Source organism: Anguilla anguilla, chromosome 1 (genome assembly GCF_013347855.1).
Source record: "Anguilla anguilla isolate fAngAng1 chromosome 1, fAngAng1.pri, whole genome shotgun sequence".
Taxonomy (NCBI): Eukaryota; Metazoa; Chordata; class Actinopteri; order Anguilliformes; family Anguillidae; genus Anguilla; species Anguilla anguilla.
The window spans coordinates 19,435,869-19,462,366 of NC_049201.1; the positions used below are offsets into that span (position 1 = coordinate 19,435,869).

The 26,498-nt window shown below is 41.2% G+C and overlaps 3 protein-coding genes across 11 annotated transcripts in view; 2 read left to right on the top strand and 1 right to left on the bottom strand.

The window, feature by feature from the left end:
• Positions 1-935: 935 nt before the first annotated feature.
• LOC118215201 (CD209 antigen-like protein E) lies at positions 936-4,975 on the top strand. Its single transcript, XM_035395702.1, has 6 exons — positions 936-1,167; positions 2,209-2,310; positions 2,413-2,676; positions 2,793-2,956; positions 3,367-3,503; positions 3,931-4,975. The coding sequence occupies exons 1-6, from the start codon at positions 1,038-1,040 to the stop codon at positions 4,079-4,081; spliced, it is 948 nt and encodes a 315-aa protein (XP_035251593.1). The 5' UTR covers positions 936-1,037; the 3' UTR covers positions 4,082-4,975.
• A 629-nt stretch (positions 4,976-5,604) lies between these two features.
• On the bottom strand, positions 5,605-13,610 carry ttc8 (tetratricopeptide repeat domain 8). Of its 2 annotated transcripts, XM_035395677.1 has the most exons (15): positions 13,344-13,610; positions 12,860-12,889; positions 11,259-11,379; positions 11,037-11,100; positions 10,743-10,902; positions 9,875-9,964; positions 9,640-9,684; positions 9,303-9,388; positions 9,113-9,200; positions 8,783-8,893; positions 8,533-8,672; positions 7,818-7,992; positions 7,124-7,246; positions 6,873-6,956; positions 5,605-6,657 (listed from the first exon to the last, which is right to left on the bottom strand). In XM_035395677.1, the coding sequence occupies exons 1-15, from the start codon at positions 13,458-13,460 to the stop codon at positions 6,541-6,543; spliced, it is 1,551 nt and encodes a 516-aa protein (XP_035251568.1). In that variant the 5' UTR covers positions 13,461-13,610; the 3' UTR covers positions 5,605-6,540. The 2 variants fall into 2 exon arrangements, with proteins under 2 accessions (XP_035251568.1, XP_035251577.1); XM_035395686.1 differs by lacking the exon at positions 12,860-12,889 and having other exon boundaries at positions 6,096-6,657.
• A 1,599-nt stretch (positions 13,611-15,209) lies between these two features.
• Positions 15,210-26,498, top strand: part of eml5 (EMAP like 5) — a 69,882-nt gene continuing 58,593 nt past the window's right edge. For 5 of the 8 annotated variants that reach the window (XM_035427915.1, XM_035427960.1, XM_035427961.1 and 2 more), the window contains exon 1: positions 15,210-15,727. In XM_035427915.1, coding sequence (XP_035283806.1) covers positions 15,531-15,727 — 197 coding nt within the window. In that variant the 5' untranslated portion in view covers positions 15,210-15,530. The remainder of the gene's footprint in view (positions 15,728-26,498) is intronic. The other 3 variants (XM_035427925.1, XM_035427943.1, XM_035427953.1) reach the window with 1 other exon arrangement.

The following is a 26,498-nucleotide window of genomic DNA, read 5'->3' on the forward strand; positions in this document are numbered from 1 at the left end:
GGCGGGTGATTTAGTGTCAGGCTAAACTGCCGAAGCTTAGTGTCGTGTCATATTTAGGCCTACGTGTGAGATGGAGGGCCGTCTAAGTACGTAAATGTGCCTGATGAATTCGACGGCGCCTATCATACGTATGATAAATAGCCTACGTCCTCACTAAGCAGGTCGCCTTTGCTTTCTTTTTTTATTAAATACATTTAAAACATATATTAGGTTGTCACTAGTGTCATGGTTCTGTGTTTCCGTCTCTGTCTTTCCTTGTTGGGCCGCCAGATGGCCGAACTTCTGTTTTGTGTCGTGCTCGTTCCCCTGTTAATTGTATTATTGCTTTCAATTATTTAATTATTGTTTATGATTGTCTCATTGTTCCCACCTGTGTCTTGTTATCCGTTCCTTTTTTGGTTTGATTGTTCTTCGAGTTTGCCTGTGTCTTGTTACCCCTGTCTATTTAAGTTCTTTGTCTCCTTGACTCAGGTGCTGGTTCTTTGTGTTTTTTTCCGACTTGTGCTCGTTCCTGACTTGTGTTTGTTTCTGACCAAATGTACCTACCCTTGCCCGCCTGTGTTCTGCCCTGCCCGTGTTTTTGAGTTCCTCTTGTTTTCTGTTTTTAGATATTTTTGGAGTTTGTGTTTTTGCCCATCGTGGTCTTTTCTGTTCCCCATTTGTGTTTCCCCTTTTGTTAATAAAGTCTTTGTTAATTTTCGCTTTTGAGTTTGTCTTTCCTTACTCTGCGCCTGGGTCCTAGCCCCCGTACCGTGACAACTAGTTGACCAGCCTGCAAAGTTGTAAGTAGGCTACCGTCTTCACAACTGATCATATCGCAGGATAAATAGAATCTGCAGTACATAGAGCAACCAGTTGGAACGCAGGTTGACAACATCACCATAACATGGACACAGTCAAGAAATGTAAACAGACTCATAGTGCCCACCTCCAGTGCCCACATGATTAACTGGGCAAAGACAGACTATAGCCACTCACTCCACACTGAGAGTAGTGACACAATTCAAACAATGATACTTGGATAGACAGACATAAAGATGAAGGATTCTGTGTCATATACAGCGAATAAATCTGAGGATGTGTCTAATCATCTTATCAGTGAGGATGATAATGAACTTATCACAGAGGAACATCTTTACCATGGCTACCCTGAAAAAAGGTACAAAGGTAAGGACAATTTTGGGTGTGTGAATTGATTCATGCCAAAATTAAATGTATAGATTTTTGTTTTCAATATGTACTTTCCCGGGAGAAATTCTGTCACATCAAAAATAATCGCATTCATGTACTCCAACTTCATAAATCCTCTCATTAATGGCAAAACCCAGTCATACATGCAAAGGAAGCTTATTTTAGAAAGGTTGAAGGCTAGCAGGATTTTGATTATGGTCATATTACATTTTATTTCACTATTTAAATTGTTATTTATTTATTTTTTGGTGGGGATTTCTGCGTTTTTATTTGGTTATGGACAGAAAAAGTTATGGCATCTTCCAAATTGCATATAATACTAAAACAAGGAAGAGAGCAATAATTATTTTCTATAAATAGATAGATTTTTTTCTGTTCTAACTTGCGATATTACACAGGACTAAGTTGTCTTTTTAGTTTTGCAATTGTGTCAGTGTTTGTCTTTCAACGGACTTTGACACTACTACCATTTTGAGAAGGAACACAATATTCATGTTAGCAGGATGCAGAGTTCTGTTATAGATCTGCAGAAGTAAAACATTTGTTAATTATCTTCATTGTCTTCCTTAATTATCAATATACACCAACAGTCATTTATTCCATATAGAGTACCTTTAAAAAGTATGGCATCCCTCCATTAATGTGACCAAAATTCTATATAAAATAAACTTATCTTTATCAAGGGTGTGAATAATTTTGGAGAGCACTGTAGCCTGTAAAAAAAATTTGGCTGATAATACATATTGAGCCTTTATTAGTGATGCATGCTTATATTGAAAATATAGCACCAGGAAAATGACTGAGCAAGTAAAATAAATTGATATGAAATCCAGGAAAAGACTGGCTCTCTTTATAAACCTGTGGCCTTCAGCACAGCATCCCCACTGATGCACTGGCCTACTTGGTCACAGGCAGTGAGTTCCCCGTTACTGGCCATTAAGTAACCTTGCTCTCCTATAATAGAATTTGCTGAGTAGAAGAATCAGCCCAATATTAATGAATTCTCCATTTTTGCAGCTGTGCATGGGCTCAACACTCAAACTTACAGGCTGACTACAGCGATCCTTGGGATTCTGTGTGCTGTATTGATAAGCACCATCATTGGCCTGTTCATCAGCTGTGAGTATTACTTTCCCCTAAAAGAAGTACGATATAAGGATAAGGGTATACAAGTTCTTTCTGAGTCGAGAGTAACCGATATAAAATTTCTTTCCCTCAAAGACAAAGGACTCAGCGAGAAGCACATTGTTCTGTCTCAAAATTCATCGGAGACAAACAGCAACCTAGAGCAACTGAAAGCCAACTATGACCAGCTGACTGCAGCCCTGGTGAAGGTGCAGAAAAGCTTTCAGGAAGCCGTCAGTGCCAAAGACAGCATGCAGATGGAGAGAGAAAGGGAGAGGGTGGGGAAGGAGCTTCTGCAGAGACAGAAGGAGGCCCTGATGAAGCAGGAAACAAGCCTGCAGACTCGCATCACTATGCTTGGTAAGATGGAATGTGGGTCAGGGGAGATTTTTTGCCTAAATGTTGTAAATATAAAGCACACAGGCACCGTCAGGGATCTCTATCATTTGCTGTCCTCCCTGGTGCTTTTAATGCAGAACGAAACTGTGAACGTTGTCCAGTGGGATGGGAGCTGCTCCACTCCACCTGTTATTTCTTCGCTCCGATTGAGACTGCCGAAAAGCTGTCATGGCATCGGAGTCGAGAGGAATGCAAAAAAACTGGAGCCGACCTGGCGATGGTCGACAGCCAAGAAAAGCAGGTCTGGATTAGTTTATCAGCATAAAACTCATGAGAAATGATGATCTTCACCCATCAAAAAATTAAGGCTAGCTGGAAGAATTAAAGACATAATTTATGCTGCTTGTGAAGTACATTTCCATTTATTATGTAAAATGCTTGTCTAAAGAGACACTGAAAAGTTATGAAATGGAAATATGAAAGTATATATATTTATTATTTATTCATTGATTTTAATTATTTAAATGTGTAAATGAGGAAAATGAATTTTCCATGTAACATTTTCGGGTATCCTTGTGGTTCCTCAAACGCTTAATTCATCTTGTTGGACCATATGAGTTGCGTGAACGAGTTTGGATGTGCTTGGATACAGTGTTGAAAGGAACACAAGAGAAGGTGAAACTGTTTTGCTGTTTGTGTCTGCATACCCAGGAGTTTATCAGCAGAATCTTAAAGGGAAAGGGACCCAGTTCCAGATCCTGGCATCTTTCAGGGTACTGGATAGGACTGAGCGATATCAAATCAGAGGGGGTGTGGAAATGGGTGAATGGAACAGAGCTTACCAAGGGGTAAGAGCATTCAAGGGTGAAACTGCAAATATGTACAAACATGCAGGCCACACATAAGCACGACAACTTTATCAGTGATTGTACCATTCCTACAGTTATTTCTTTTTAAATAATCACAGGCCCCGTAACACTACTAATGGGTGCCTCGAAACTCACAGTGTCAGAGCTGACCAGTGAAATGACAGCTGGTGAGGCTGAGTGACATGGAGATGGACATGGACATGTTTTTCTCTCATGGCTCCATTCAATTTTTAGGTGACAGGGTCATGTCATTGTTCAACTTGACTTAAATGCTTATTGACTGTAAATACCAATTTACTGTCTGTAAATACCTCATTAAATACCCATTAATACAATTGAATTGATGCTAAATGTCATGATTGTAGAAGGTAATCTTTTGTTATACTGATTCTACCCTGGTTTAAAGGTTCTGGTTTGATGGGGAACCCAATGACCAGTATTCAGCAGAAGATTGTGCTGCTACCTACCCAAAAGAAAACCCCTTAAAGACCTGGAATGATGCTCCATGTGACTTCATATTGAAATGGATATGTGAGCTAAAGTTACAGGAGTCATAGACATCACTGCAGAGTATGTAATAATAATGGTAACTATATCTCTATCTTTGACATTACAGCTTAATCTAAAAAACACAGGTTTTCAGACAAACTATTGATGAATACAATATTCAAATCATATAGCATCTAGGATGTGTAAAATGTGAATGCTACTTGAATCATTTATTTAAAAATCTGAAACTCACAAACTACAAATGAAAAATATGAATATGCAGTTACACACAAGTAATTCCAAGTGGGACGGCAGTGTAGTATAATGGGTAAGGAACTGGTCTTGTAACCAAAAGGTCACAGGTTTGATTCTTGGGGTTGGACACTGCCGTTGTACCCTTGAGCAAGGTACTTAACCCGCATTGCTTCAGTATATATCCAGCTGTATCAATGGATGCTATGTAAAAAGTTGTGTAAGTCTCTCTGGATAAATGTGTCTGCTAAATACCTGTAAAGTAATTAACTCTGTTTTTAGTGGCATGCTTGCCGAAAGTGTAAATTTTCTATAATGGCTATAACGGAATGGGTAGAAAACCAGGGCCACACTTTTGACTTGAGTCTATAATGATGTGATTACAAACCTAGTGTCGATGTCATAACACCACGTCTCACCTCAGTATGGACAGTCAACTGGGGATGTCATAAAATATGTATATATCGCATATTGATCGACACGTTATTATATCAATAATAATGTTTTGAGGCATCGACGTATTAAAATTACAGTAAAACATTTGGTGTTCTGATTTTCTGTTAATTTGATTTTGTAATGTAATACAATGGACGACCACAAAGAGGCGACTTAACACTCTGCTGCCACGTGCACACTCCTCCGCGTCCGCCCACTTCAGTTGTCTTTTGACGGAATTTGACAAATAAAATGCCGTAGTCCGATTAGTCTAAGTAGGCTATATGTCTTCTTTTTTGACTTGTATTGTAGTGGCTTATAATGTGTTGTGGGCCAAACGAAAGCTTTCTGTTTGCTTATCCTGTTCCGACTATATTTATTTTAGAAAATGTGTGGTTGAATGCAACGGAGATGCTATGTTCGTTCTTTTCTATGCATGAGTAAGTTTCGCCCACATCGGCAAAAACAAAACTAACGGACTTCTGGAGCAAAATGCAGGCCAAATGTAGGCTTTATTTATTTTAATAAAGTGTTTGTATTACGTGATATTTTGTTGGAATTCTTATGAGTTTTAGTATTACTGTAAGTATGGGCTATACAGTCAGTATTTCCATTTGAAAATAGACGAAACTCTAAGATCCCTTAATCAAGAAGTAAAGGTTCAGCAATGATTCAACCATGAAGTCAAAGGAGCTTCCAAACGTGCACATATCTGGTGAGTGAATGTACCAGCCACTCTACAAAGCTGGCTCATATAGCAGGAAGAAGGAAGCCATTACTTGAGAAAACAAACTAATCCCACATGGAGTTTAAGTTATTAATATTATTGCCAACATGTGGAAAATTATTATGGTTCTAATAAGACAAAACTTTGTTCTAAAAGAAAGACAATGCAAATATGATGAAAACACAATTTCAGTTTAGGAATTTTTGCTGACATTGCACACTTTTTGGTTGAAAGTGTTTTCTCAGTATTCATGTTTTGAACAAAAAATATAGAAATGTGCATACATATTTAATAAAATGGATAATGGGACAATAAAATGGAGCACTATTGGAAGAGTGTGAATACGTTGGCTGGGAAAAAATTATTCAGGCTTAAATTGTTTGAAAACAATATGCATGGTCAAAAATATAAAACATGGAAAAAATAACATTAGTAATGTTCCTGGCTTAATAAATAATGTCAAATAGTAATATCTAACTCTAAAAAGAATTTAAGCTTTCTGACACCTCAGACTGCATTTTGTTTTTCATAAAGTATTTCACTGTTGGAGGACAACGTTGGTTTTCACCTAATATCAAAATAAAATAATACTCCATCTTCACTTTTAAAGGTTTAAAATTTTAAATATTAAAAATGTATTAAAAATAGTTACAGGCTCACAGAAAATATCCAGTAATGCACATAAATTTAATATGTTTCTCATTGAATGCATTATAAATATGACATATGACAACATATGTACACTTAATGTCAGCCTTGATAAGCACCTTTTCCTTATCCTTTATAGTGCATCTAACATTCAGTATAAATATCTTTTCCAACTCTACAGATAACAATATACATTCTGAAGGAGAGCCAAAACCAGAATACCACCAATCGCTAAAGGACAAAATGCTGTTTAAGTAGACTGCTTGCAGACTATGTTCAGAAATACTTTTCAACTTCTCTGTATAGTAGGTTAGCAGCTCATGATTGTCGATGATGTCATGTAGCACAGACAGTATAGTGATGTCATACAGATGGTTACAGCTCTCTGTGATATCAGCTGTCCGGCTGGCAAAATCTGTGACACTACCCAGCCATACAGCTGCCTCTATGCAGTCATCTATGCTGTCAGAGTAGAGAAAAGTGCTGGCGCAGGTTTTTGAGGATCTGCTGAGTGTCCACATGGTCTGGGAAGGCATCCTCGGACTTCTGGGCTGCCATGTAGCTGCTTTGAAGGTCCCCCAACTGCAGACATTATAGGGACAAATGTATGGCAAATCTCAATATGCAGGCAAATCTTTCAGCCGCTAGTGCAAACGATCTCATTTACTCAATATATTTGAAAGGCTTCAGATTTTTATCACATAATGCACTTACAACCGACAAAAGGGCAAAATCGGCCGATATCCCACACTGTTGGCACAGCAATTATGGGTTAAGCAATAGAAGCATCTTTTTACCGTATCTGACAGAGTTGACAAGTTGAAGTGTGGTTCATACATGTGAGGTGCCAGGGAAGCTGCTGTCTGCAAGAAAGCCTTTGCCTGTAAACAAAAAAAAAAAAACAATATAACCTCAACATAATTGCTTAATTATTTGAATTACATTTTTTTTACAAGGTGCATCCTGTGAGTTCTTTCAACCAATCTATTCTCACCAGTTCCCCCAACTACAGTGCAATTTTATGTTCAGAGGGGTTTCTTGAACAGACCTGCTCAATTCGTCCCTTGCGGAATTCCAGGACGGCTAGGTTATTATAGGCTTCCGCATGGTCGTTGTTGTTGGCCAAAGCCAACTTAAAGCACTGGTATGCCAGAGTTAACTCCCCTATTCCCTAAGGAAAGAAAACAAACACACATGCAGTTTTGTAAACTGTTGGTATGCACTATATCAAGTACAAAACTGAAAAGTTAACTTGGGACCTTTCAAGGGGTGTCTTGATTTTTCCTTATACATGCTATGTCAATATAGCTTCCTGCTCCAGTTCCAAGAGCTGCTGCTTAGTACTATGAGCAGAAAGGTTGGTTGTGGAGTTGGTGCAGGCAGACTGCAACCACGCAGTCAAACGGCGTCACTAGCATTGACGAGACAAGGACAATCTAGCTGACGGGAACTCTCCTTTTCAGTACAAGCTGCAGATAAATGGGGTCTGCCCTGTGGGGATGCTGACTACAGGCATCACAACAACAATTTGTCTAAAAAGTACACAAAATAAAGGTGCCCCTGCAGTCCTGTTATATTGCTGTTGGCCAGATCTTGATGTATTAGGATCAGAAAGAAGAACTGGGAAGAGTAGGTCAGGTGACAATTCTACAATCTATTGCCCAAGACAAAATTCTGCTAAATTATGGTTATAAGTGCATGAAGACAAAACATGAAAAAGGGAAACATGAGGAATCACCCACCACAGCTACGTGTCCCAGGTTGTACCAAACGTCAGCCAGCTCCTCATCGTTCGCCACCAGGGAGAGGGCCCTTTCGAAGGAGGACAGTGTCATGTCATACTGCTGAGCATAGAAGCAGCACAGGCCCAGGTTATTGTACAGCTGGCAGTTGTACACCCCCATTTGCAGCAGCCGTCTGGGGAGAGAGAGAGACATCGAGATAGAGATAGAGAGAGAGAGAGAGAGAGAGGGTACTCAAATATGTGCTGGGCATATTTTTTCATTTACGGCCTCCTCCCCTTTCCCCTGGCAAAGTTATCACCCTCTGTGTCGTGCTGTGGTGAGGCTGCACCACAAAAACCACAATGACTCACTATAAGAAACCTGTCAAGTCTCCAGTTAGATTGAAGAGAGCAAAACAGCAAAGGAAGTTTTCGTATCTTATCTATGTGAATATCTGGTAAATGGTAAATGGACTGCATTTATATAGCGCTTTTATCCAAAGCGCTTTACAATGGATGCCTCTCATTCGCCAGAGCAGTTAGGGATTAGGAGTTAGGTGTCTTGCTCAAGGACACTTCGACATGCCCAGGGCGGGGTTTGAACCGGCAACCCTCCGACTACCAGACAATCGGTCTTACCTCCTGAGCTATGTCGCCCCCTCACAGGGATATCTACCCTAAAGTGATAACTGACATCTGGTTGTGCCCTGAAGTAGAGCCAGTCACTCCCCTACCTGTAAAAGCGCAAGGCGATCTCGGGCTGATCCGTGTAGAAGTGGTTGCTTCCTATGCAGGCAATGGCCTCCACATGTGTGTTGTCCTGCTTCAGGACGTCTTTGTAGTACTCTGTGGCTGAGGGGATGTTGTTCATCTCCTGCTCAAACAGGCCAAATCACAGTGATGGTGACCGTAATCCACATTAAACAGGAGCTACAATTTATTCCACAGAACAAAGGGAAGTTTAGTGGGCCTTTCATCAAGTACCTCATGAATGCGAGCAATTCCCGTCAACAGGGTGACTTCACCGGGAAAGTAGTCCAGGCCTTGTTTGAAGAGGTTCAGAGCAGTTATTGGCTGATCCAGACGCTGATAGACCTGTTTAAGAGCATTCAGTGCACAAAAATATGAACACAATAGATATTGTAATGATTCTGTGTAAATGACACCACAAGAGACTATCAAACTACGACAAGACCTTAATATCATGTTTGAACAAAAATTCCAGAAAGACCATGAAACACCACCGTTACCTTAGTTCACATTGCACGAAACATTACAGTTCAGCAGGGGACATTTGCTAGTGCTGAATGTTACCTTGGCCAGATAGAGGTATGTGTCCACAAACTCCTGGTGGTTGAGTGCAGACCTGAACTGTTTTTCTGCTTCACGGTGTAACCCCAGTCTGTAAATAAACATAGTCCATAATTGCAACACAGGGACAGAAGTGAGTGAAAATTCACATACTTTAACTTTGCAGGTAGCATGTCAGTCATTGTAACTTCACCTATAGTAACATTTTCCCAGCTGAACTTTCCACCACCAGTCCTTGAACTGAGCATGCTCAGTGGCCAGGGCAGCTAGATCCAAGGCCTGCATTAGAAAGAAAAGCCTGTGTGTAAGTACATATTAACAAAGTGATTTCTCTCATGTTAAAATTAATTCAATCATTTGAATTCCTTAGGAGTGTCAGGGCTGTGGCCAGTGGCTAAAGTAAATATAACTTCTTACCACCATGGAGCCAGTCTCTTTGGGAACATTACCAACCCTGAGAAACAGTGCTTTGACATACACATTTGACAGTCACCAAGCAGTCATGTTGTGACAAGCAATTTGCAACTTACATTTTTAACATCATTTTCGTGATGGAAGATGTATTCAAACAAGGTCTGAAATAAAAATACATGGTGAAATTATGGGCTAAGGACGGTACATCTATAAAACTATGTGATATATTACAGTTTATAAAAAAAGAAATCTAGGCTGACAGTACAAGGATGATTCTTAACAAAGAGTGAAATGCACTTTTACTGCTATTCCTTAATCAGCCTCACAGATCCGTTGTAAATCTGCTGGTACCTTGGATAGATTGGGCTTCTGGGCATACTTTGCCAGGTTTAACCTGGACAGGTTTATAAATGGCCCATCTGGATTCGTAAGCATGGAAGCCTGGGGAAACAGAGATGGGGTACTGAGTATAGGACATCCACCACTTACCGTAATCACTAAATGTAGTGACTACTCACAGTTCTGCAACCTTCCTCTTCAATGAAAAACAAAATCTTCCACAGAGGCAGACCATTACCATATACTGTATACTGGCACTGTCCTTACATATAACACTACTGGGGGGAAGTGCATTAGATTATGAAAGAAATGCTGGATTTCAACGGACCTGAAAATGTGTTATTTCTATACCTAAGCAACTTGCCCCGAGAGCTTCTGGGAAAGGATAGATATCTAAAAAAGATATTGCTGGCAGCTAGTTAGAAAGAAATTACTCGCCTTTGGTATGAACAGGATCCACCAAATAAAGATAAATGGCTAGACACATTCATCTGTACTGAACCTGTTGACATGCTTGTATGACACTGTATAAAATTAACGAGATTACTGGCACTGCAACACTGTCCCAGTTATGTTGTGCAATCTCTTGAGAGAAAACAATAAAAAATATATACTTGAAAAAAAGAAAAACAAACCAATCACAGAGAAAATACAAGGAATTTATATCTATGGTGTGTTTCTTTGTGATAGGCAACACATCATAGATACAGCTCCCGTGTTGGTTAGCTGGTATCCACATGTCAACAAGACTTGAATGATGTGATACTTTCATGGCAGAGTGTCAGATGAAATTATTGTGATGCCTTCTAGGCCAAGTAATGGCAATTCATTGTTTTACAGTAATTGTAAGGGGCTAGTGTGAGCAGTAGGGGACAGGTACCGTTCCCAGACGGACAAATCTCCCAGAGGCACTGGTGACTGGCCGGGCAGTGTGCGCAGTGCGGGGGGTCTTGATGGCTTGCTCCATGGTGCCCGGTCTCCCAGACTGTGTGCTGGGCCTCACAAATCCTGTCATGGGCCGTCCTGAGTGAGTCATGGGCCTATGGCAACAATCAAACATCAGAGCTCTTACTGGGTGACATATTCCCACAGTCTTAAAATTTGCATGTATGCATACAACATGAAGCATGAAGCATAAAATGAAGCATTTTATTTAAGTTGCAACGACACACACCTGACTGCTGGTGTAGGCCCACCTCCGTGGCTGGTCCCTGGGAGCCTGAGGGATGTTCCAGGACCTGAAAATCAGATGCAGGACATGTCTATCTGGGACAGCTATGAAGGCAAACACTATGCCCTGCTGAGCGGGGAACCAGTTATCAGTTCTGCACACAAAGATATGTTGAGGATTTTTTGAAGAAGATGAACACGAGAACATACAATGTACAGCACTTACGGGCAACCTGGGCGATGGAGCTCTCGTCCAGCATCATCTCGGCTATGCCCTCCTGGTCCACGTCCACCTCATCGATGTACACCATCTCTGTCAGAGCACGTGTCTTCAGGCTCCAGGCGGCCTGTCCACAGCCACACAGGAAATTTGATTCTGACCTACCGCTCCTCCATTTCACAAACAGCACCATCCTTCCTGTCGTCCAGCAGTACTCGCTGAGTGCGATAGTCACGTCCTCATCGTTTAAATCAGTGGTTCCCTACCCTGGGCTGGAGATCTACTGTCATGTAGGTTTTATTTCAACCATAACAAAGCACGCCTCATTCAACAGCTAGTGACCTCAAGAGCTGCTAATTAGTTTAGTTAATTAGGTGTGCCAAATTAGGGTTGAAATGAAAACCTACAGGTAGGCAGATCACCAGGAAGAGGGTTAGTAAGTGGGAACGACTGTTTAAAGGTTTGACATTTATGGAGAATAAAATATTACCAGCTAGGCTACCACACTTCTCATCTCAAACATATTCATATAGGAAAAACAGTGGCACAATTCCTACAGACAGTTCAATGCTTAGTCTACTTAGTCCCCGTTGCTTTGAAGAACTGCCAACATAAAATAAAAGGAGAAGCATCCCTACTCACTATGTATCACTGCAAAGCTCCAGCTCATATATTCCGCAATCCACAAGAAAAGATAACAATAATGTTCTGAATTTTCTGTACTTTGTAACCAAGACTTTTGATGAATCTTGCCTCACAGCTTCACTAAGTACAGTATCCCCAGGGGTCTGTTGCCCTGGATATCAGCCAAGCCACTTGGAAAGAAGATTCAGTGCACAAACGGGGTTTGACTTAAAATGTTAATATGTATTGTTCAAACTAAATTAATCCGTCCTGATGTTAGCCAGAGAAAGAAAACTTTGTCAGTTTAATAGTTTGTTTTGTATTGTCATGATTCATAAAAAATAATTTTCAAAAACAAAATTTCTAAAAACAAGATAAGTACCATTATATTTTGCAGTTAACTAAAAAATCCTACACAAACCATTCCTGATTTAAAAAAAAAAATTCTTGATTGGTTTAATTTTAAATACTCCAATTGACATTTGGTGGCAATCTCCAACATATTTTATTCAAAGTAAAAACATTCAAACTGCAGGAGTAAGTTCCAAAAAACAATTTCCGCCCTGCATCTTGCTGTTGTTGTCATACTGAAAATGTAAGGATCTCATTATGTTCCACTCAGGAAACCAAGGCCAGAAGTAACATTATTAAATTATACTCAATACATCTTGTCTAATCAAATATCTTTCCAATTAAATTAGGTTAATCAGAACTCATTTTCAGGACCATGCATACAACCTGTACTAAGTAATCTAATAACACATCAATTGACAAAGCACAATCAAATCTAACGCGATGCCTGGAATGGTCACTACGAAGTTTGTCTTCTGAAAAGTAATGTTGATTTAAAATTTTCTTTCCCATTAAAATGTACATGGGTTGTCAAACATCTTGATACACTTCTCAATTAAAGCTCGCACAAGGAAACTCACTACAGAGGAGACAGGATTAACCAAGAGAAGGAATACTAGGAAGACCGTTACCTCGGAAATAACTGACGGAGTATCCGTCTCCTTTGAATGAAAGCAGTGGATGAAATGGCGAAAGTACAGAAATAAAGATATGAAGGACAGAGATGAAGGCAAAGACCTTATTATAAATAACAAATGTGGATAATAATATAGGAAGAAAATAAGATTTAAAATGAAAAGATGGAAATTTATAGTTTACTATGTACGTAAGCAAAAGCAACACAATAAATATCTAAATAGTTCATGACTGAAGTAGTTTTACTGTGGTAGCCAGCTAGCGGGTAGACTGTAACAAACTAGAATTAGTCTTGCTAGCTAGTTTGCAAAGCGAACATTCTGTGTTGAAAGTTCAATAGCTAGCATTCGTTAACGTTACATCACACACGCGACCACAGGCTAACTAAAGATAACTAGGCAGGTGGCAAAGGTATTGTGCAAATGATGCATCACTCAATTAAGGTTAGCCAGCTAATTCAACACCTATCGTTAACGTTACCTGGTCATACGGAGTATCCTCTAGTATCTTGGTGCAGACCTCGGAACACTGCTGAAACTTACGCCTCCTAAAATAGCTCCATGCCAGAAAAAGTGGATCAATAGGTACTAGTTCCATTGCGTTTATTTCAACGGCAATTTCTTTAAAACTATGTTTAATGTACGATACAGTACCGGCAGTAGGTTAGTTATTTTTTGTAGGTCCGCTAGACATTAGCACAGTCTCTCTGACTAAAGCACATAGCGTCCTGTCACTCCCAGCAACGGAGAATGAGGTCCTTGTGAAAAATAGCAATCCACATATTTGCCTGACCGAAGAAGAGAATATAAACTGACCTTTTACTGCACCAATATACTAAACGGTTGAATATTATTATCAATGTGCTATTTTTAGTGTTTTTAAAATGTTATATTTCAATATTTAATTTTATTTGACAACAGAATTCTACATTTGAACGTGGCAAAGGTGCAGCATTACCCTAATTTCGAGGGGAGTTAAAATCCTAAAATCCTCTTAGGGTTTGCGTATTATTCGTTTTCCTTCAGGTGTAACGCGTGTAGTTGTTTTCTCGGTGGAGCTGAAATGTAGTCTGTCAGAATTTTGTAGGCTAAATTACATGAAAAGTTACATGAGAGTACTGACATGTAAATATATATTGTGGTTGTGTAATGTGAATGTTATATTAATGAAGTCTAAGGGGGTATATCTAAAATATTCCTTTAAAAAAAAGCTTTTGTACTCTCTTGACTATTACCTAGGTTTTCGGAATAAATTTGAGACAAGAAGCGCCAGTTTCACAGACACAGATTAAGCCCCGCCATAGAATGGAGATTCTCCATACAAAACTCAATTTAGTCCAGGTCTGTGCCTGCTTTGAGGAACTGTCAGCATGGAGCAAAAGGAAAATGAGCGGCATCCCTACTCACTCATGCATTATTGCAAAGCTCCATCTTATCTATTCGGCCATCCACGAGGGAAAATTATTGTAATGTTCCAAATTGGTCATGGGCTGTTCAAAAATGATTTTAGCAGATATATTGGATAAATTAACAAGCCATTTTAATTAAAGGTCTCGAAGATTAAAGGAATCAAACGGAGGATAAGTGACTACTTAAAGAATTATTTAAAAATATCCCAATTTTCTGCTGAGAATATTGTTGCAGTTTTTTGACATTTTCCTTGTGACCTGGAGGACTTCTTTAAAACACACATTAGTAATTGCGTGTTTTAAAGAAGTCAGATAGCTGATAATGACTTAATTATTAGCCCTATATTCCTCGTCATGTTTTTCTGAATTGGTAATAATAATAATTAGTAACAAAAAAATTGTTGCCCCTTGACCCACGAAAATTCTTTGCTTTGCACAAAAGTATATAGCAACTTCGCAGCTTCGCTGCAAAGGCAAGATAAATAAGACATCAGCAATATGTCCTTAGCAACAGCGGTTACCAAGTGAACCGTGGCTTGAATGAATTTATATTAGCAAAAACCTGCAAAAATAAAAGAAAACTATTCTCGCAACTAAACTGTTCGCACAAAACTTCGTAGAACATCGTAAATTAAACCAAATGACAAACTTAATATCGCATAGAATTTTTTCAGCCTTACAGATGGCAGGCAGGACTGACAGCCGTCAAAGCATCCCGGCCGCATATTATTGGTGAGAAAACACGATTTCAGCATGCAAGAAGACTCCGCCCGCCTGGAATTGTCATTGGGCAGCGAACTTTCCTTCATTTGATTTGGGAATCTCTGGGGATTTGATTGGACAGATTGATAATCGTTCAGTAGTGATTCTTATATTTTGGGCGGTGCTTGTAAACTAAAGCGAAAACTCCATGTTTATAGGATTTGACAGGGGCAGGAGTCTGTCTTGAGCAGAGCTGCTCGCGCGGGGCTGGAGTGGCAGAAGTACAGCGGTGCTTGGTAGCTGTAAAATAAGTACTAGGCGGACGATTTAAAAAGACAAGCCGCCCCTCGAGAAACGGCAATATGCAGTAAGACTATTTTCAAAAAGCATACTGTACTTTGGACTAATTTAAATGCCGTTTAGACTAAATATTGGGTGTTCCTATAGTCGTGCAAGATGCACTGATATCAGAGCAAGCAAATGAGGGATTGAAGGAAAGGTAGTGTCGTGAATGATCAAATATCAAATACTCGTGTTGGAGAGAAATAATAACGGACATGGCTGACAGAACGGCACCGAATTGTCACCTGCGGTTGGAATGGGTCTACGGTTACCGGGGGCACCAGTGCCGCAACAACCTGTACTACACAGCGGCGAAGGAAATAGTCTATTTCGTCGCCGGTGTGGGAGTAGTTTACAACACCAGGGAACACAAGCAGAAATTCTACTTGGGACACAACGATGACATAATCAGGTAACCCGGCTTCTGGAATTTGAAAGCGTTTTCGCCCGGATGCTAATGCAAAATTTTCTAAAATAACATACGATTCCACAGATTCTGATGTAACCGGGAAACGTAGGGTTAGCTATAGCAAGCTAGCTGGTGTTTTTAGCTGTCCAGTAACGACATACAAATACTTAATCTACTTTTTACCGACTAATTTCAGAATAGGGAAACAACTGGAAATGCTGGAAACAGAATAGGCTATATATAATTAGCTTCAACAGCACCGATTTCTCGACCAAGTTAGCCGGCTAGCTTGTACGATGGTAGCTAGTTTTAGTTAACCTTCAGAACTACAGAAGCTGGACAGCAACACGGAGGTTTCAAGTTTTCACTGGTAGTCTACAGCAGTGCTTCAGATACAGTGACGAACCATTTTTCCTAACCATTGATTGGTTCAATGTTTTTTCCCCCTAAAATGTATACTTTATCCTGTGATTTAAAATATGTTCTTACTGTGATAATTTTGAAGTTGCGAATTGTCTCTGTACAATGCTGTGTTATATTTAAATGATCTGTGAACTGAAATAATCTGCGTGCTGCATGAATTGAAATATTTGTTTGCATTAATTGCATTAATTTCCTCATGCTGGACTCACGTAGCCTAAGCAGATTGGCCGTCTATGAGAAGCCATAGCACGTAACCGGAATTTACGGAAAAAGTAGGTTTCCATGAATTAAAAACGTTTAGACCTGTTTCAGCACTGGTGGAGCCATTGGAAACTGTCTGATTCAGGTTTAAAGCCATATTTATCAGAACAGTGAATCTGAGCGAGAGTGTGGTAGCCCAGTTGAACAGAGGCACGTGGTTGTTGGCTCAATGGGGGCAATGGAACAGGAGCTGAAGAAAATGCAAGGGACATGGGGCCTAGACCAGGATTGGACCCTGGACTATGGATTTATTTACATTTGCTCTCTGGGTGAGATACATACAGTGCCATCCCTGTTCATCCTACCAAAGTTGTATCATGCAGAGCAGTACTGAATCAATGCACACTCTGGACTTTTAGGCTGTCCAGCATTCCTGACTTAAAGGCATAAAGTTAAAATGGGACAGTGCATCAGGTAGTCTGTGAACTTCTGCATCAGTCCCTCTAATGTACATTAATATTTAAGAGCATAGATGTGCATGCATAGATTCTCTCTTATGGTCAGTGACCCTTAAACCAATAGGTGTGCTTGTGTTGACACTGAAACGCTGGTAAGCCCCTATCGGTTTAGGCTTTGTGTGACCCCTGACATGGTGAGTCAGGGTGAACCAAAGCCTCTTGTCACTCCTTTAGCACTTGGTACTCCATCATCCACAGTGCCATGAACTGCTGGACTCTTTGGGGCTGAACAAAATTCACCCAGTGTTGTTTCCCCCTGCTATACAGTTTTTGAATTCACCTGCAATTTAAGTTGTTCTTATGACTATGAAACAACTTCCTTGTTATTGGAATATATCCTACATCCAGGGCAACCTGCATAGCTTAAATATGAACAAATGCTGTCTGTTCATGCAGCTTGAGAGTTTCTGAGCGATTTAAGGTTTGGTTCCTTGTTCATGGGTTTATGAGCAGTGTCCCACCTGGGGTTTGAAACCACAGCCTTCAGATTACATAACAGCATGTATTTTTTTTAAAGTAAAATTGTGTTAGTATTCATCATTCAGTACAACCTCATGTTAACTGTAACTGTGCTATTAAGCAGTTTGTTGAAGTTTGTTGAAATGACAGGCTCTTGAATTGTTAATGGAATGCCAGAGATTAAATGTTTTTGAAGTAAATGGAGTGAACAGTACTTTAATTGTTCAGTGCAGTTCATTAACACAATGAGAGCCACAGCATAAACATTGAGAACAGTGTGTTGCACACATTCAGTAGATTCTTTGGTTAACATTGCTTATAATCAACATTTGTAATACATGGGCAACCATGTTGGCATCAGAGCATTAGCCATTGTTTGTTGCGATTTACAGCTGTGTTCCAATATAATTATGTAATGACGACATAACATTATAAACCGTCATATAGTTAACAGCCTATTGGTCAATATCTGTGTTTAAAATGAATAATATATTAATTTAATAGCCAGAATATACTCTTTCAGATAATCCCTGAACCACCAAATGCAAATTATTTTGAAGGACACCAGATATAGCTATAAAGGTGCATTTGTATCTGTTTTGGTCATAAAAGATGAAGAAATGCCCAGTCATCTTATGAACATTAATCAAAATTGAGAGGTATGGTGATGAGCAGGCTTTTAACGCCCACATATTCATGATACATTCATTAATCAACAGTTGTTAAAAGTAATTTCAGTTTTACCAGGCCGTTGCATGCACAGTTTAAGCCAACATTCAACATATTCGGCTTGGTTTTTGGAAGACTGAACCATTATAAGTAGACTGAATCATTATACTGTATATGCCTGTTTTTGACAGTTGGGACACTTATCCTGTGAAAAAGGAAACTTAGCCTTGGACTAGGCTTAATCCTTTTCTGGGAAACCAGCCCACAGTGTCACTTTTTAGTGTTAATTAACCTTAGATAAAATTATTGAGAGAACTGTGTTGTGTGTTGTTTGATTTAACATAATGACACTGTGCAGTGCTCTGTACTGTTTAAAGGGAACTATATTAAAATGTTATATAAGGCACAGATGATCCTCTGTTCAGTTACCAACATGTTTCAGAATCATTTTGATGAAATATTCTAATATTGTATTTTTGCAATACATGGACCCCTCCCATAGTTGCTGATTACTCTGCAGACCAGGTCTGGAATATTAAATGGCCTTTAGCCAGTGAATGCACAAAGCCCCAAACACAATACTGCAATGCGAGCCATATAGCTCTGAGAAGCTGGCCACCTGCTCTCGTCATAAAGCCCCCCCATTCACCTCTTGTGAGCGCAGCCAGTGTATTTTATTGCACAAGCGCACAATGATTTACAGTGACCTCCCTCCTCTCATTGTACAGGTCAGTTGGGAGATGGCTAGGGTTATGTACCTTGTCGTTAGTCAGCTGGCTCCTCCCTTGCATTATTCATTGGGTGACAGAGAGCGTAACCTGGGATTACCTTGCGTGTGGAATGCTCTGTTCAAATGGCATGTAGAAGGCAATCCATCTCTGATTACGTATTCCAAATAAACGCGTCGCTCCACCCATGGGAAGACCGTTCGGTCCTCATGCATATTGCATGCATATGCATGCAGCGCCTCTAGCCTACGCGCCGTTGGCTGCCGTGCAGCGTTTCCCAAGCTGTGGCATTTAGAGCTTAAAATGGGTTTCAGTGCTCACATCCTTGGGCTCCTGTGTTTGGCTTTTCCCATGTGATCTCAAAGTATGAGAAAGCTTCTTGTCTCTCTCACTCGTTTAGGCATCCTAAAGCATGTACCCAAATCACAAGACAGAGAGGTGACATAAACCGGACTTTGATGTGTGCTTGTGTTGTATGATTTTTACATAAACATGTCCATGCATTGGATCAGGAGGCTTCAAACCAAAATGTATCCATGTTCCCATTTCTTTCAAATGGCAGTTGGGTTGCAGTAATGCCGCTGCAAATGAAATGGCTTTTCATCTTGCATCAGTATGTATTATGCTATTGCGCGCAGCCATCTCCCATTGATTCAGACTACTTAAGAAGGCATTAGTGCAGACCTCCGTTACTTAGAGCTTCATACTTTGCCAGTGCTTCAGAAACTAAACCAGTAATGTGTTTTGACAGGCAAAGTGATCAATCCCAAACTAAACTGAGATCGATAGCAAAATTGGACCTAGGGTCCTAGATGAAAGAGGTCTGTAGTTAAGACTGAGAGGCTGTATTACAGCAACAGTGTCTCTTATAATGAGTACTGAGTGTCATCTTTGGCAGTGTTTCCCCAAGAGGGAATCTATGTCCCGCCGTGGTGACCCTTACTCAGAACTCAAATTAATGGTCTTATCCTGCATGTTCATGGTGTCTGCAAAGCTTGTGCTGCACTACTGCTCTGTGCTTTGAGATTCACCGCATGACGTATGAGCGGCTCATATCGTTCTCTGATGATCGAGGTGCGCTGACCCCGAGTTCAGGCGGAGCGGTGACCGTGACGGCACCGCCGACGTTCCGCTCGTTGCCCTGGAGACGAAGGCGCCATTGGGCGGAGCGTCGGGGAGCAGGCACAAGGGGCTGCAGATGTTGGACAGGCGGCTCACGTTGTGCCAGCTGATGTGGAAGCGATGCAGCCCTCGGAACAGCGGGAGTCCTGCTGTCTTCCTGTGCTGATGCGTCTCTGACTCCGCCTCAGCAATACACACCTCGATAGAGCGGTGCGGCTCACATTTCAAGTCCCGCACCGTGAATAGTTTGCATGGACTGTAATGCGCCTGTGTGTTCATGTATGTGGAAGCACTTGCCAAGTATGTATGTTTATGAGTTTGTGTGTGCGTGTGTGTCTGTGTGTCTTTGTCTATCTGTCTGTCTGCCCGCCTTTGTGTATGTGTTTTTATTACGTCCTATTTGGCATCATCACAGCATTCTCTTGCACCTGATGCTACCCCCTCCCACAGCACTGATAGCTGCGCGTATGTCTGACTCTTTCATCTCAGTCTCAGGCTTCATGTCTGCAGAGTCTACAGTGAAATCACATGTGACTCCTTCAGCCTTTGATGAATAGATCTACAGTGTATGTGTTCCCTAAACTCTGAGAAGCTTGATGAAATGTGTCCAGCACATGACAGAATGTGTAGCAAGCTGAATTACAAGTAGGTGTATTTTTGGACTGTAGAGGGAGAAACAGCAGCACCCTGGTACTCTGTACGCATCAGTGAGAATGTAAGGGTGAATGTAAGCTAGACCAGGGTTACAGATGAGCCCAAGTGTGGACTGAACCTCAGAGACGGACAGAGAGACAGAGCTAACAGGTGTACACCCTGTTTTGCAGCAGCTGTCTTGAGAGAGAGAGAGAGAGAGAGAGAGACAGAGCTAGAGGGGGGGGGGGGTGGGCTCAGCCATTTCTCAGCCAACATTGCATTTTACCAGCTTGCTCATTGCTGGGTGGATTAGATTGCATCATCTGTAGGCTTCAAAAGCCATTTGTTTTTTAGTGACATTTTTTTTAACCAGAAGGGGTGGGTGTGGCCATTTTTTTCTCCTCACCCATGAGGGTGTAATCAGAGGTGCCAGTTCACCATTGCTCTGTTTCGCCTCTCTGTCTCGGCCTGCTCCATACCTCGTAAACCACATGCACTCTCATGCGCTCATTTCTAGTGTAATCCTTAATCTGCGCTGGGCCCTGATGCTCTTTAATGTAATGGTGTCATTGAGGGAGGGCTGTGCTTCTGTCCTGTTCTAATGGCACAGGCACAGCCCCCATCTGATTCCACTTTTAGTTCCACTCAGCTTTATTTCAGTTCAGGGTTTTGCACAAATATTTTCCGACAGTTCGTTTTGAGGTTTTTAATGTCCCGTTTAGGATATCGGATGCCAAACCTGAATCGATTCATGTTAGATGTGGCCCTCTGGTTTGGTTTCAGATGTTGGGCTGCATGCTTTGTGCTGTAGCCAGAATGACTTGCGCACCTTACATTCTTACTACACAAGTCCATTTATGCAGCTGAATATTTAATGAACCTGTCCAGGTTAAGTACCTTGCTCAAGGGTACAACGGCATTGCCCCTCCTGGAATGAGACTTGCCAGCTTGGAGTTGTAAGTCTTGTTCCTTAACCATTATGCTACTTTGGTGCCGTATGTGGGATGAAATGCACAGAATGATGCCTGATGCCATTGTTGAATGCAGAAAATATCGACTCTACGTTGAAAACATGAACGTACATATTCACAGAAATCATGCATCATCGCCATGTATGTTCCCTGAGCCTGTTACAGTGATACTAATGGTGGGGCCAGGTCTTTTGCTGGTTTTACATTTGTTCGTATGATTGAGACCTTGAGCCTGTGCCCTTCTTGGCCCCTTGAGTCTGGGATCCCGCTGCGTGTGCCACAATCATCCATTCATTCATTATCCCAAAGCTGCTTATCTTGGCTGGGGTCACCACAAAGCCTGGACCCAGCCCCATCCCCCCAGGTCAGAATACAGACTCTGCTGTTTTTTTCTTCTTTTTTTGTGAAAGTGTTGTTTCTAAGGGCTGTATCGGGATCGCATAAAATTCTGTGGCAGGCTGGACCTGAATGATGTCCCAACAAAGAGAACTGTGCCTTTTCTCCCAGGAAAAACTGCAGTGTATGTGCCATCATGACTCTGTGTTTATGTGTGTGTGTGTGTGTGTGTGCATGTCCATTCCATCTGACTCAACAAGGACCTCCTACCCAGCAGAAGTAGGACCATCTCAGAGTTATTATCAAATTGCTTGATTCAGCATTTTGCATGTCACAAACAATATTTTAAAATATTTTTTATTAAAAATATAAAAAAGATTGACCCGTTTTATTTGCAGTGGATTCAGTAAATATGCCTGTGCTAAAATGTTTTGTGACCTCTGTTGAGCTCATAACTGCACTGTGGAGAGGAGCCTGGAATCTGCCCTTTTTATTTGAGGCTGAAAGGATCTGGATTGGCTGTTGTCTTGATATCAGTCATAAGCTGGACTGTGCGATTACAAAACACGCTGCAAGTAACACCCCCCCCCCCCCCACCCCCTACCCACAATGCTCTTTAAGATCGCATCTGGGTGCGCCTCTGTTGTGTGGGTAATGCCCCAGTCATGATGGCTCAGCTTGCCCGCCCCATGTGCAGTAATATGTGTCTTAGCATACAAAACAGCCGTGGCCTGAGGACAGGATGTCGGACGAGGAGGAAGGGGAGAACAAAGCAGTGTCTGGAGGCTGGCTGAGGTCTTCTTTTTGCAGTGGAGAGCATCATACTTTAAAATAGATCATTGTGGCCCTTCTCTCAACATGCTGTGGTGACGCGGCCTTTCTACTCTTGAAGCTCTCTGTGTTCTTCAAGCTCTCTGTTCCTCAAGCTTAGCAGACATGCAGGGAAATTTCATATGGGTTCAGATGAAAATATGGAAGTTGGATCTTTCCCCTTCCCTAGGCAGAACTAGAACGAGAAAGAGCATAGTGTTTGCACTCTTGTCAGTTTCATTGTCACCTCTAAGAAAAACAGGCCTTGGAGTACCTAGCCGTTAGCTTATATTCTGTGTGTGTAATGTCCCAGTTTTGTGACAAGACTAATGTTTCCATGGAAATGTGCTCCCATTCAGTGAAACTGAAGGAAGAATTGTTCGGATGTGCAGTTGGTTTTGACTGTCTGCAGAGCCTATCGAATGCTGTCATTTAGTCTTCTGTTCTGATCTGTCTTTGATCTATCAGAGGACAGCCTGGACACTGTTTGGGAAATATAACACAGTTATTTTAATTCTATTACAGTTTTATTTTAAAGAACATTTAAAGGTGTCTTTTTCATTCCATATACAGCTGCATTGTCTCAAGACTTCAATAACAACCTCACTAGATAAAATATCATATTATTAATTGTGAAATTGAGGAAAAGTTCACCATATTATGCAGTGGTGATAGAGTGTTGCATGTTTTCTAAAGCTGAGAACATAGTCTAATGAGAACGACATCAGTTGTCTCCATGTCACATCTACTCTAAGCATCTTTCGAAATAATTTTATTAAGCCATATTATCATAGTGAATGACAAATAACAATTGCAGTGACAAACAGTTAACAAAAGTACAATTCCAATATGCATGTTTACTTCACACATTAATTAAATTATTTAGATATTACCTAAATAAAACTACCACGTCACATATTGTTTATATTTGCAAGCAGTGATGTGTCATAGCATCATTTTCATATGGAGGCAAATATAAATGGGAGTGAGAAGGGGAGCTGCAGTTCCTAGCTGTGATTTGGTCCATGTGATAGCGCTCTAGCCCCTGCAGCAGTTGTCTTATGTTCAGTCGTCCAAAAATAAAAGTAGTATTTTTTTCACTACGTGCGTGTGTGCATTCAACATTTCAGTACATGTGGTATCAACATATATAGATTCATTTATAACCTTCATAAGCATCATTCTTGTAACAGCACATAGAGCCACACTGTCACCCTCCTAAGTACTGGCCTATTTTCTCCGATGTGTTTGTGTTTGTTTGGCCATGTTCCAGAACTTCACTTCGATGGCCTTTTAAGCAGGTGGGGAATACTATTCCAGTTTTCCCCAATTTGGCTCAGTTGGGTTTTTTTCTGTTTTTCTTATTCCTCTAGTATATAGTCATTGTGTTGTGTGACATCCTGTTTCTAAATTGTGCAATACAAAAATAAAGATGGATTGAATGCTTAGCATTATAAAGAACGTAGGCTTATTTTAATTAGCATAAGTAGAGAAGATATATTTGTCTGAGATCAGCTGAATCCCTGAAGTAAGATTCATTTGCAGTAATAATTTTGCAGCCAAAACAGAGAAATTCATGACTTTGATATCTTTGCTGAAAAATAGACCTTCAAAAAAAAACAAAAAAAAAACAATCCTTCGATACTCACTATAAGGTTTTTTTTATATTTGTAGCTTGAGCGAATTCTGAAACGTTTGGTTTCAGTTTAACGGGCTGCTGATCTTGTGTGCTGCTGGGGGAGCCGTTTAGTCATTGCATCAATTGTTTTAATTAAATTCTTTGATTTATAGCCTGATTAGCTGGTGCTGGAATACTGTATATTGGGTCAGGTTTTGCATTGGGAATTTGGAGTAGGTTAAACAGCTACTGTGCCCAGAGGATGTTCAAATTTTGGCTAATCTCATTTAGGGTCGAGTGCCCTCACTCCTTAACTGTTGGGTCGAGGACAGTGAAATATAAAGTAACTGAATTGCATCAGTGACTCCTGGCTCTTAAAATCACGGTGTTACTGCATTGCAGTTGTACCACTAAGTCATAAAGTAGGAAGGTACATTTTTTCCAGCGGGTCCCATCACAGACAAGATTTTTAGGGGACTGTCCACGAGTTGTGTTCTCACATACTGTACAGTATAGATGCTGTATATTGTGTGTCGTTGGAGAGTGGATTAGACGTGCTTTATAGAAGCCAAGGAAGGTAAATACTGACTTTTAGAAATGTTATATTCCTTGCCTTTCTTATAATCCCAGGCAAGAGCAAGCAAGGTGACTTCTGCTTTAGCATGGATCAAACCAGTCCTGGAGACCAGCCATAGCCAAAGGAGAAAAGTGTATGTGTGTGTGTGTGTGTGTGTGTGTGCATGGTCATCCACCCTAGTTTCAGTCACTGTGCAGTTCGCAATATGGATGCATCCTCTCTAGTGACTGCCGAAGCGTGACTGCTGTAACATTGATGGATAGTGTCTGTTCCCTTGATGTGTGACCTTTGACCTGAGGTCACTGCACTGTGTTTTCACCCCGATGCACTGACGCCCGTGCTAAATGCCTGTTCCTGGAGTTGAGATGTTTTATGTTTGAAACCCCGAGACGCACATCCTCTCCCAGTCCCACCCCAGTTGTGCTGCCGAATCGGAGGCCCCGCCCATCCGGGACTCGCAGAGCCTGCCGAGCGGACTGTCAAACCGCCGTATTTCAGAAAGAGTGCGCTGCAGTGCGCCACTGCTCTGTTCATTTGTTAAAAGGGATTGCCCAATTTCATTAGCTAATAGAAATGTAATTGAAGCGATGATGTTATTGCGCCAGAGGGACTGAGTAGCCAGACCCCGGCCGTTAATAAAGCGTAACTTGCAGGGGGGGGGGGGGGTGGGGAACGGACGAAAAGATAGGTGATTTTTTTTCCTGCTCTAAAAGGTTGGGAAGACTCATTAAAAAGCCCCCCTCACAGATCCGCAGGAAGCAGAGAATCTATTTCTCAAAGCCACTTATTGCTAGCAAGTTGTAGCACTGCCTGCAATACGGTGCAACAGTCAGCCACGATCCGGGAGAGTTTACAGGTTCTGGCCGTACCTCTCAATGTGCTTGCTTTATGAAACCCGAAGAGAACGAGCTTTCTGAAAGCCTTGTGTATGTTTTGGTGCAATTAGTCAGCTGGGAATTGACTGCAGATTGATAATCCGGAACTCTGAACAGGCTGGTGATTATGAGCCAGTTCAGCCTGGTGTGAGCGAGCTCTGCAGCTGCCAGACGCGGCTCTTCTCTGGGAGTGTCCTGACCAGGGGAGGCTAATGGGTTACGATTACACAGAATTAAACACAGAGCTGCGTCACACTTCTCAATGCGCACGGTGGCGAGAGCACAACTGCCCCCTCCCCCCGTTCTACCCCGCCAACCCCCCCACCTATCACTGGCACATGTCATTTGATGGCTAAACTAGGCAGCCGCATAAAATGTTTCTATCCATGCATTAGCATAACTCCAGTTTCAGTCCCCACAATGCAATACAGCTCCAGAGTATGACTCCAGTTTGATGTGATTTCCTTTCAACAGCAGCACAGCAATGGTTTAAAGCCCTCATGACTCCCTGTCTCTCTCGTCTCTCACCCTCTCTCTCTTTCTGTCTCTCTTTCTCCCTCTGCCTTTCTCTTTCTCTCATTCTCTCCATCGCCCCCCTCTTTCTCTCTCTTCCTCTCTCTATTTTCCCCACTCATTTGTCTCTTTCATTTTGGAGACAACTTCCTCCTGTGTATGTACGGGATTAGTCTTTATATCCGCATGTGTGTGAATGAGCATTGCAGAGGGTTGCCGGATTTTGTAATTAATGTCCATAGGATGCCGTCCTGAGAGCCGTTTGGGAGAGTTTTCTCAGTGATTGGGTGTTGTACGATCCACGCACGGCTTCTGCAGTGG